Genomic DNA, 10,192 nt, shown 5'->3' on the forward strand with positions numbered 1-10,192 from the left:
TTCTTTTTTTTTTTTTTTTTTTGGTTTGACAACCAGTTTGGTTCCAGCTTCCACTGTGCCTGTCCACATCAGAATCCTCACCTACCACCCCATACTCAACGTATCCCCACCGCTCACCTGCCAACAGGACGGGCCGCCAAGGGTCGACGTCGTCGCTGTCGCAGGCGGCGCGGCGCGTGCTGGAGAAGGAGGCCTCTGAGCTTGACGAAATTGATGCGCAGATCGCAGCCATGCAGCAGGAACTCGGCTCCCATGCACGCTAGGAGGAGGGGGTGGGGGCCCGAAAGACATACGTGCTCATGTGAGCGCGCTGTGCTTGTTTGCAGGCAACAGTTGTGCGCACGCACATGGATGTACACCACGTGTGCGGCCGGGCGTGGCACTGCTGCGTGCAGTGCGTGTTGTGGGGCACATTCTGTGCACGCTGCTTGTATGTATGGATATGTATGCTTCCTTTTCTAAAGTATGCCGAGTTGTTGTTTAAGTTGTTTTAGTTGTTTAAGTTGTTGTTGTGGTGTTTTTTTTTCTAGGTGGGGGTATCAGTCAGTGAGTTTAGTATGTGCCATGTTTCTATCGTAGCTGAAGCGACCGTTGCGTCCGAGAGAGCCAGGGGAGGAGGGTGTTTAAGTGTCTGGCATGTGGTGTTGGGCGTTCGTGTCCCATGAGACAGCGCCAGCAGCTGCGTCGTTATCACAGGCAGTATTTGGTCTCCATAGTGGCGCTGTGCGTGTGTGTCTCTATTTACTGCTCTCGCGCGTGGGGCGTCCTTTTTGTGTATTGTCAGCGAACATGTTTCCTTCCGTTCTTCGGTCCTGTCCCTGTTACGATTAATTCATTCCTCTCGCCTTTTGCTCCGCCTTTTAGCCCTTTGCTCGGCGCTATCGTTAACTGCCCACATGACTTTATTTTTTCTGGTCTGGTCTGGTCGTCGCCTAACTATGGCATTGGAACACACCTCGCATCCAACAACAGCGCAGCAGGCACGAATGGAGAAACGTTGTACCAAATACACACGCACACACACACACACACACACACAACACACAAACACACACACAAACACACACACACACACACACACACACACACACACACACACACACACACGACCACAACCCTCCCAACCAAGGTTAGCGTGTTTGGTGGTTTTTGTTTGTGTTTGTTTGGTGCGCGTTCGCGACCCAGCCATGTCGAATATTGACAGATAATTTTCACCGATATTCTGCACTACCTGCGGCCTGCGTTTTCGGATATGAGAGCGTGAGAAGCTGCCAACCCATCCCATCCTGCCCTACCATCCTTAGATCCTTGCACCCCCTCACACCAGCAAGAGCCAGCGATCGCGCTCGCGCCTCCCAGTGCGTGTGCGTGTGACGACCGCTCGCGACACCCACACACACACACACCTACATCCACACACACACACACACACACACCTACATCCACACACACACACACACTCTCTCTCTCTCTCTTGCGTGACGACAAAGGCAGAGGTGGCGTGCTGTGGTTGTTGTCACCGATCAACGCAACACCTTCCGGTGTTGTGTGAACCATGGCAAGCATTCCACAGCCACCGCGCTCTGCCGTCTTGGACGTGTATGCCAACAATGACCTCGACTTCAAGGCGAAGAAGTTCATTGTGAACCCGCGCACGTCGTCGTCCATGGACCAGGTCATTGACGCGCTCACCGAGAGCATGGCCATCGTGGGCGGCGTGCGGCGCCTGTACAACGTCAGCAGCGGCGATCGTGTGCGGGAGGTGGACGAGCTGTACGACATCAAGTCCATCGTGGTAACGGGAAAGGAGCGGCTCAACAGGCGCCTCTTGCGCGCCATCTTTCGCAAGCAAGCGGCCATGGCAGCCAACGGCACTACCGGCACTGACGTTCCCGTTCGTGAATATCTTCGCCGAACCAGGCGCAAGGACAGCAAGGTGTGCCGTTGTTTGTTTGGTTTGTCTGCGTTTGCATGCATGGTCGTGTCTTGCACCTGTGAGTCGTCTTGTACACGTGTGTGTGTGTGTGTGTGTGTGTGTGTGTGTGTGTGTGTGTCGCGCCTGTGAGCCTTGTACACTGCTTGTACACTGCTTGCACATTGCTTGTACATTGCTTTGTATGTTGCTGCTGTGGTACCACCATTCACCGCAACATCTCCGCAATTCCTCCCCACCTGTTGGTGTGCGTGCCGACGTCACCAGTCATTTCCCGGTGCGCGGCTGCCACAGAAACGGACAAAGTACGCCGGACGTCCTGGCCCGCGCGTTCACGATTCACAAGCGCTCGATCGCAAGGGGTATCTGCGACAACGCTTCGAAGGAAACCCATACACCGGTAACACTCGTACACCGTACAGGCGTGTAAATGCCAGTGCAGCCCTCATGCACTGGTTAACTGTGGTTGAGTGTAATCCCCAGTTTTCTTTGGTTCACATGCCCCCCCCCCCCTTGCGTGAGCTCTACATCCCTCACTCTCTTTCCACTTGTCACCTCCTCTTCCCTCCATCTTCTTCCTTCTTTCCTCTTCTCTTTCCCCTTCCTCCATTACCTTGCACCCCCTCCCCCAATATTCAACACTCATTCCAACCCACACCCACCCTGCAACTCCAACACCCTCCCTCTCTCTTCCAAACACGACACCACCACTGCTGTGCAGTGCTACCGCCAGTGTCTGCGCCGTCTGTCGGCCGCCAGCTGTCGTCGCTTACGGAGACGCGCGAGAAGCCCGTGGACGGGGAGGACACGCGCAGGAACAGAAGCTTTCCTGAGGACTCGACCGCACACAAGCGGCAGCAGCAGCTGAAGGAACAGCAACAGCAACAACACGAGGAGATGCAGGGAAAGGGGAAACCGCACGAACAACAGCAACAGCAACGCCAATCACAGCAACAACAACAGGTTGAACCACCACCACCACCACAACAACAACAACAACAACAGAACAATGGCCCAGCATCATCCCCTCCACAGCACCTCAACGACCACGCAAACGAAGACCAATACGTACACAGCAACAGTCACCACCATCCCCAACATCACCACCACCAGCAAGAGAAGTCGCCACAGATGCTGTCACCTGGCGCCATATCCAACCGTGTCGACTATCTGCTTGCTCAGGTCTCGCAGGTTGAACGCAGGGCCGCACTCGAACGCCGCAGGCAGCAGGCCTCCATCAAGCACAAGATGACGCGGTGAGCATCGCGTTGTGTGTGTGTTTGTTCGGTTTGTTTGGTTTGTCTGTGTGTGTGTGTTGTGTGTTTTGTGTGTGTGTGTGTGTGTGTTTTGTGTGTGTGTTGTGTGCGTGTGTGTGTCAAGTGTTCAGATCTTGCATTGAGTCTGAGTCATCCCCCGCCCCCGACATCTCTCACCGTTGTCCACTTCCATCGTGTGTATGTGCGGTGTCCCCACCGCCTGCCAGGAAACTGCATGGTGGCGACGAATTGCTGCATGTGTACGAGACGCAGCGCGAGCAGCACGAGCGTGCACTCGACACGGAGAAGGCGAGACAGGAGGCAATACTCAAGGAAAAACTCAAGAACAAGCCCACGGGTATGTGTATGTGTGTGTGTTGGGTGTGTGCGCGCGTGTGTGTTTGCATCTCTGTGCGTGTCTGGATTTTGTTTTGCGTGTATATTGGCACTTGACTGCAGTGTGTGTGTGTGTGTGTTTGTGTACCTCTCTTTCTGCGCCCCCCGTTGGTTGGATGCTGCAGACATCACACTGCTGTCCTCTCATCTCATCTCATCTCATCATGCCTTCACCTCCTTACACCCGTTTGTCCACCATCTCCACCACACCCTCCACACCTCCTTTTCTTCCACGTCCACCTCTCCTCGTGCTCGCCCCTGGTGCTCCAGCACTCGTGCGTGAACGGATACCAGACAGCCTGAAGGAGGAGGGCGATGTGTCTGCACCGACACACGCGAGCAATGATGCAGCCGCACCCAATGGCACAGCCGCGACTACCGCTCAGGCTGCAAATGACACCACGAAGAGCAAGGGCGCGAAGACAGCGACCAAGGCATCGCAACAGCAGCAACCAGCAACGGCCACCACCAAGCACAACGGCGGCGGCGGTGGTAGTGGTGATGGTGATGGTGATGATGGTGGTGGTGTGAATGCCTCGACACAGCAGACGCAGCGGCAGTCAAAGCTTCCAACGATGGGTGCGCGGCGAGCCGTTGGTGTTGGTGCTGGTGGGAAGAAGACGAACAACAACAACAGCAACAACAACAACAACAGGTACCAACTGCAGCACCAGCGTAAGCAACGCATGCTCAAGGAAAAGAAGAAGCAACAGAAGGAACAGAGGGGGCGAAAAGAGGAGAGGGTACAGCAACACCGACAACAACATGAACAGCAGCAAGACCAACAACATGGACGTGAACAACAACAACAGCAGCAGCAGCAGCAGCAGCAACAGCAGGCTGTGGATGCATCTGGTGATGCTACGATTGGTGACGCCGCGCCAACTCGTGACAGCAGCGATGATGACACGCACGGCAATGCCGCAAAGGGGGAGGCAGGGGTGCCACACACACGACCGGAAGGCACGGACAAGCCGAATGACACACAAAAGGCGCGACAAGGGCAGTCACAGCAACAGCAGGCAGCAACACAAGGGCAGCAGCAAGGCGACGCCACAGCGTCCACTGGTGCTGTGACGAAGAGCCGACGGCCATCAACACCGGCGCCAGCGGAAGTTGCAGTCGCTCTCCCCCAACAACAGCAAACACCGGAGGAGAAGGAGCAGGGAGGGGGCAGGACAAAGAAGAGGGGGAGGAACAAGCCGCCCGCACTGCAAGAGGAGCAAGGGCATACAGCTGATGACGCTAATGGTCACCAGCCCGAGCTGGAGCGTGTTGTTGAAGAAGAACAAGAAGAGCAAGGAGAGGCGGAAGTGAGCAGTCCGGTTTCGCCCAAGGGAGCAAACGCGCCGTTGCGCAATGAGAAGGCGACTGCAAAGAAGGGCAAGGGCAAGCAGTCGGGGCAGGCACCAGCACCACAAGCAGCCGCAGCAGCGGCGGCGGCACCAAAGCCGGCGAAGAAGAAGAAGAAGAGCCCGCGCAAACACCAGGACCAACAGCAGGACCAGCGGCGGTCAAAGGAGCCGGGGGTGGATGGTGCGCAAGCTGCAGCACCATCGTCTCCATCGCCCGCATCGTCGCCACAGCGCCACAAGCACAAGCCGCGACGCAGGTCGAAGGAGGTGCAGCACTCACCGGACGGGCAGCGCAGGGGCAGGCCGAAGCCAACGGCGACAAAGACACCGAAGAAACAGACGCGCCGCGCACGCGTGTCCACGCCAGACCTGCACGTCTCCAAGTCTATGCTGCAGCGATTCCAGGTGAGGGCAACGACTGCATGCTGGTTCTGTGTGTGTGTATGTGTGTGTGTGTGTAAAATGAAGAAAGAGAGGCTTTCCATTACCCAGCACAGACTGCATGCCGTCTGTTGGCACTCGTTGCACACAAAGCACACACACACACACACGCCCACAATTACAACAATCCACACATACACGCACATACACGCACGCACATGCATGTGCAGTCTGAGGCAGCGTGCAAGATCCAGGCGGCGTACCGCGGGTACCGCACGCGCAAGACGATCAAGTGGAAGCCGCGATCCCTGCAGCGCAAAGCAGAGGAGAAGAAGGAGAAGGAGCGAAGGGCGCAGGAAGAGAAGGAAAAACGGGCAGCCAAGCGTGGCCGCCGCCGCAAACGCTCGTCTGTGCCAGCCGTCTTTGTTGCGTCGGACCACGGCCTTGTTGATCAGGCGTATGTCGATGAGCGCTTTGAGGTGTATGAAAAGCTGGGCGACGGCAACTTTGCAGACGTGTACCGCTGTTGCGAGCGCAAGACGGGGACGGCATATGCGCTCAAGATTGTGTACAAGAACCGGCTGGTGGGCAAGCGGGAGCGGCTCATGATTGAGAACGAGGTGAAGATCATGCGCGAGATTAACCACCCGCACATCATCAAGTTGTACGATGTGCTGGAGACGGAGGACCGCATATTCCTCGTGCTTGAGCTCGTGCACGGCGGCGACCTGTTTGATCGCATTGTCGAGCGTGGCCGCTTCACAGAAGCCGACGCGCAGCAGCTTGTGCGCCACCTGACACAGGCGGTTGCGTACCTGCACTCGCACCGCATTGTGCACCGCGACCTCAAACCGGAGAACATCCTCGTTGCGCAGGACGAGTTTGGGCGCGACGTCCTTAAGCTCGGCGACTTTGGCCTCTCCATGGTGCGTGGCGTGCTGCTTGTGGCTGTGTTTTGTGTGTGTGTGTGTATGTGTGTGTTGTGGTTGTGTTTGTGTGTGTGTGTGTGTGTCTGTGTGTGTGTGTGTGTGTCTGTGTGTCTGTGTGTCTGTGTGTGTGTCTGTGTGTGTGTGGGCTGCCGCTTGTTTGCTTAAGGTGTTGTGCCCTTCCAACCACGAGAGCACCTTGTATGATTCCTCCTTTCATTTGGCCTTGCCGGTTGTCTCACTGTACCCCTCCCCCCCTCTCTCTCTCTCTCTCCCCTTCCCGCTGTCCCGCTGTCTCGCTCTCTGCAGCGCGTGGAGGAAAAGATCTACACCATCTGCGGCACCCCCACTTACGTTGCACCAGAGATTATCAGCGAGGATGCTGTGGGGTGCGTTGCTGTTCTTGTCGTGCAGTGTTGTTCCCTTTGCTCTTGATGGGACATCGTGCCCACCATGTCTTTGCGTATGTGTGTCTTTGTGTGTGTGTGTCTTTGTGTGTGTGTGTGTGTGTGTGTGTGTGTGTGTGTGTGTGTGTGTGTGTGTGTGTGTGTGTGTGTGTGTGTTTCACCCTTTCTCTCGCGCACGTACGTTCTCCCTCCCTCCCTCTCTCACTCACACAAAGCACACCATCATTGTCTCACCGCCGCCATCACCAACAACACCTGTAACGTGTAGGTATGGGCTTGAGGTGGACACGTGGGCGATTGGCGTGATCATGTACATTATGCTGTGCGGGTTCCCGCCGTTTGCGTCGGCCACGAAGAACCAAAAAGAGTTGTTTGATCGCATCCGGCGCGGTGCCTTCAGCTTCCCCGACCCTTACTGGAGCGACGTGTCTGCAGAGGCCAAGGCGCTCATCCGAAACCTTTTGCGCGTGGACCCGCAGAGCAGGCTGACGCCCAAGCAGATATTGCGGCATCGGTGGCTGCAGCGGCGACCGAGCACGGCTGCCATCTGCGTGCACGACCGGCACGTGCCTGTTGTTGAGGAGCTGCTGAAGCACTTCCCGCAGAAGAAGCGGTGGTCGGACGCGGTGACGAAGATGCGCTCCACGGCGGCGTCCCAGGACCACAGCCGCGTTGCCTCCGCCAATGCATGAACGCGCTGTTGCTGCAGGAGAGTTGATGCGCTGCTGTTTGTTTTGTGTGTACAATCGCTTGTTCTCTCCTTCACTTCTGTTGTTGTTTTGCTCCCTTGTTGGCCTTTGCTTGACTTGCCTCCTCCCATGCCTGTGTTATGCTGCGTTCTGTACGTGTTACACACGACACTATTCAACACATGCCCCATGTTTGCCAGTGATATTGCGTTTATTGCGTTCTGTTACTTGCTTTGATGACGTCTTTGCCACACGTGCACGTGTGCACACACACACACACACACACACGTGTGCACATGCACGTGTGTTCATCTCATTCGCTCCACTCCTTGCTTCAGTCGCTGGACGACAGCCATCGTCGTGCATGACGGGGTTCGCACTAACCTCCAAACCGTTTCTTTGGCTGGAATATTCGCAATTACACCCTATATTTTTCAGCACTGTTTGTGTTTGCGCCAAAGCAAAGAAGCAACAAATCAGACAAGTGCGGGTGAAGGTGCACACGATACATCCATCCTCCTCCATCCTCCTCCATCGAACAGACTCTCGCTGTTTGTCGCTCGCTCGGCCTGGACAGGGAGCCGCGAGCATGTCGTCGTCGTTGAGCAGCGTGAATATGTCGCCAGACAAGCTGCGGCTGATGGCCTCCGGCCTGACGAACGCACGGAAGGATTACGACCAAAAGTGGGATGCCACTCTGACCAGCCTGGACACGCTCAAGCAAGCCATTGCCAAGTGTCGTGCGCAGGTCAAAGGTAGGGACAATGAAAACGTTGAGAAGACAGGAGGAGGGTGTAGATGTGCTTTTTTTTTGTTATTGAGGGTCATTGGGGGGAGGGGAAGGATGCATGTTGGCTGTTTGTGAGGGTGGCTGCAGCATACTTGCTTGTTCTGTGGACATACGTGCGTTTCACGCTCATGATGATGATGATGATGATGATGATGATGATGATGATGATGATGATGATGATGATGATGATGATGGTGGTGGTGGTGGTGGTGCTGCTGCTGCTGCTGCTGCTGCTACTACTGCTGCTGCTGTTTCTGTGCTTGCGTGGTGCGATTGAGGACTCACTTCCTCGTTTGATGGATGTGTGGCTGTGCCTTGTGCCTTGTCTGTAGAGAACCCATCGAAGACGAAGCAGCTCTTGAAGTCAACGAACAAGGCAGCCAAGCGTGCGGCCAAGACGTAGGTGAAACGTGTATGTTGGGGGAGGGTTGCTTGCGATTGAAATCGCTGGTGTTGTGTGTGGGACCTGGTCTCACTTGCACTTGTGACCCACGCCGCTTGCCTGTGCGAGACATACGCATACGCACACACACGCACGCACACACGCACACACGCACTCTCTCACACACACATGTACAAAGGGTATCACGAGAGCACAAGGTTGGATATCAGGCTCTATCCAAGTACTCGGATTTTGTTGATCAGGTAAGGTGTTGCTGCGTGGTGCAGCCGTGCTTGCTCAGCCACATGCACTCGCCCTTGTTCGCCCTTGTCCGCTGTTGCGTCGTATGGTGCCGTGATCTCCCATTGACGCAACTTTGTGCCTGTTGTTCGTCTTGGCAGTCGTTTGTATCTGGAACAACCGTCTCATCACTGGCAAATCCAGACGCCTTTGAGGTGCAGCACAAGCAAGGAAGCGTGCTTTTGTGGCGACTGCGTGTGTGTTTGTGTGTGTGTGGGGGGGGGGGGCTTGCTTTCTTGTGTGCAATTACCTGTTTGTATGTGTTTGTTCAGAATACCTGCTGCCATGGTGACTGAGAGGCTGTTCCTCTGCAATGCCATCGATCACAACGTGTCATCACCTCCACCTCGCGCGTATGATTGGCGTGTGCAGGACGTGACAGACTCCGTACAGCGGATCATTGCTGAGCACTTTGCGCTTGAAGGCCTCTTTGATGCAAGCCAGGCATTTTACGAGGTGTGTTTGCGAGGTTTGCGTTGGATTGGACAATGCTTTGTTCTATGTCTGCGGCATACCATGGTGCAGTGCCCTCATCTCTGTAACACGCTGTGCGTGTGTGTGTGTGTGTAGGAGACGGGTGTTGGCTCAACGGAATCCCTGGATCAGTTTCGCTCCTTCCATCACATCACCGACGCCCTTCACAAGCAGAACATTGCGCCGTTTGAAAGGTGTGTGAGCACAAAGACAAGGCAATGTCTGAGAGCGAGAGAGAGAGTGTGTGTGAGCGAGTGAGTGAGTGTTTGTGTGTGCCTGCTTCTCTGTTGTTGTTTTTAAATTGCTTAAGTTGTTGAAGTTGTTGTTAAAGTTGTTGTTTAAGTTGTTGTTAAAGTTGTTGTTGTTTAAGTTGTTGTTGTGCAACCGCTTTACGTGTCCGGTGTTCATGCGCCGTGATATTTTGTCAATTGCGTGTTGCAGGTGGTTGCATGAGAACATGGGCCGTTTGTCCGGAGCTGCCGCCAGCAAGATGATGCTGCATTACGTCAAACACCGCTTCGTCCACATGATTGCACACAATCAGGTGAGTGTGGCACATGGAGTGAACACGCCCCTGCAAGCGCCGGCCTACACACGCAGTCACCTCATCACACACACACACACACACACACACTCTCTCTCTCTCTCTCTCATACGCACACATTCTCTTTGTGTCTGCCTGCCTGTATCCGTCTGCATGCACACGCCGTCTTGTGTCGGTGTTCTGACTGCTGCCATGCAGACGACTGAGGCGCTTGCATTTGCACACCAACACATGGGCCCGCTCTACATCGAGCACAGCGAAGGTGCAGTCAACCTCCCATGTATGACTTTTGTGCGTGCATGTGTGTCTGCATCCTCGTGTTGGTGCATCAAGTGCAGTTCGCTGTTTACTCGAAATCG

General features: G+C 55.2%; 3 protein-coding genes across 3 annotated transcripts in view; all 3 read left to right on the forward strand.

The window, feature by feature from the left end:
* Window positions 1-992, forward strand: part of PTSG_07664 (kinesin family member 12) — a gene marked incomplete at its 5' end in the record, with an annotated part of 6,709 nt that extends 5,717 nt beyond the window's left edge. Inside the window, one exon of the mRNA XM_004991406.1 lies at window positions 128-992. Within this exon, the coding sequence (XP_004991463.1) occupies window positions 128-263 (136 nt within the window). The 3' untranslated portion in view covers window positions 264-992. The remainder of the gene's footprint in view (window positions 1-127) is intronic.
* Window positions 993-1,408: 416 nt separating this feature from the next.
* PTSG_07665 (camk/dcamkl protein kinase) lies at window positions 1,409-7,346 on the forward strand (the record flags this gene model as incomplete). Its single annotated transcript, XM_004991407.1, has 8 exons — window positions 1,409-1,936; window positions 2,201-2,333; window positions 2,655-3,189; window positions 3,417-3,547; window positions 3,856-5,345; window positions 5,552-6,247; window positions 6,557-6,636; window positions 6,923-7,346. The coding sequence occupies exons 1-8, from the start codon at window positions 1,556-1,558 to the stop codon at window positions 7,344-7,346; spliced, it is 3,870 nt and encodes a 1,289-aa protein (XP_004991464.1). The 5' UTR covers window positions 1,409-1,555.
* A 426-nt stretch (window positions 7,347-7,772) lies between these two features.
* Window positions 7,773-10,192, forward strand: part of PTSG_07666 (uncharacterized protein) — a gene marked incomplete at its 3' end in the record, with an annotated part of 3,586 nt that continues 1,166 nt past the window's right edge. Inside the window, exons 1-8 of the mRNA XM_004991408.1 lie at window positions 7,773-8,098; window positions 8,466-8,532; window positions 8,715-8,778; window positions 8,917-8,970; window positions 9,188-9,271; window positions 9,386-9,483; window positions 9,731-9,833; window positions 10,032-10,095. Coding sequence (XP_004991465.1) covers window positions 7,933-8,098; window positions 8,466-8,532; window positions 8,715-8,778; window positions 8,917-8,970; window positions 9,188-9,271; window positions 9,386-9,483; window positions 9,731-9,833; window positions 10,032-10,095 — 700 coding nt within the window. The 5' untranslated portion in view covers window positions 7,773-7,932. The remainder of the gene's footprint in view (window positions 8,099-8,465; window positions 8,533-8,714; window positions 8,779-8,916; window positions 8,971-9,187; window positions 9,272-9,385; window positions 9,484-9,730; window positions 9,834-10,031; window positions 10,096-10,192) is intronic.

Source organism: Salpingoeca rosetta (genome assembly GCF_000188695.1).
Source record: "Salpingoeca rosetta unplaced genomic scaffold supercont1.20, whole genome shotgun sequence".
Taxonomy (NCBI): Eukaryota; class Choanoflagellata; order Craspedida; family Salpingoecidae; genus Salpingoeca; species Salpingoeca rosetta.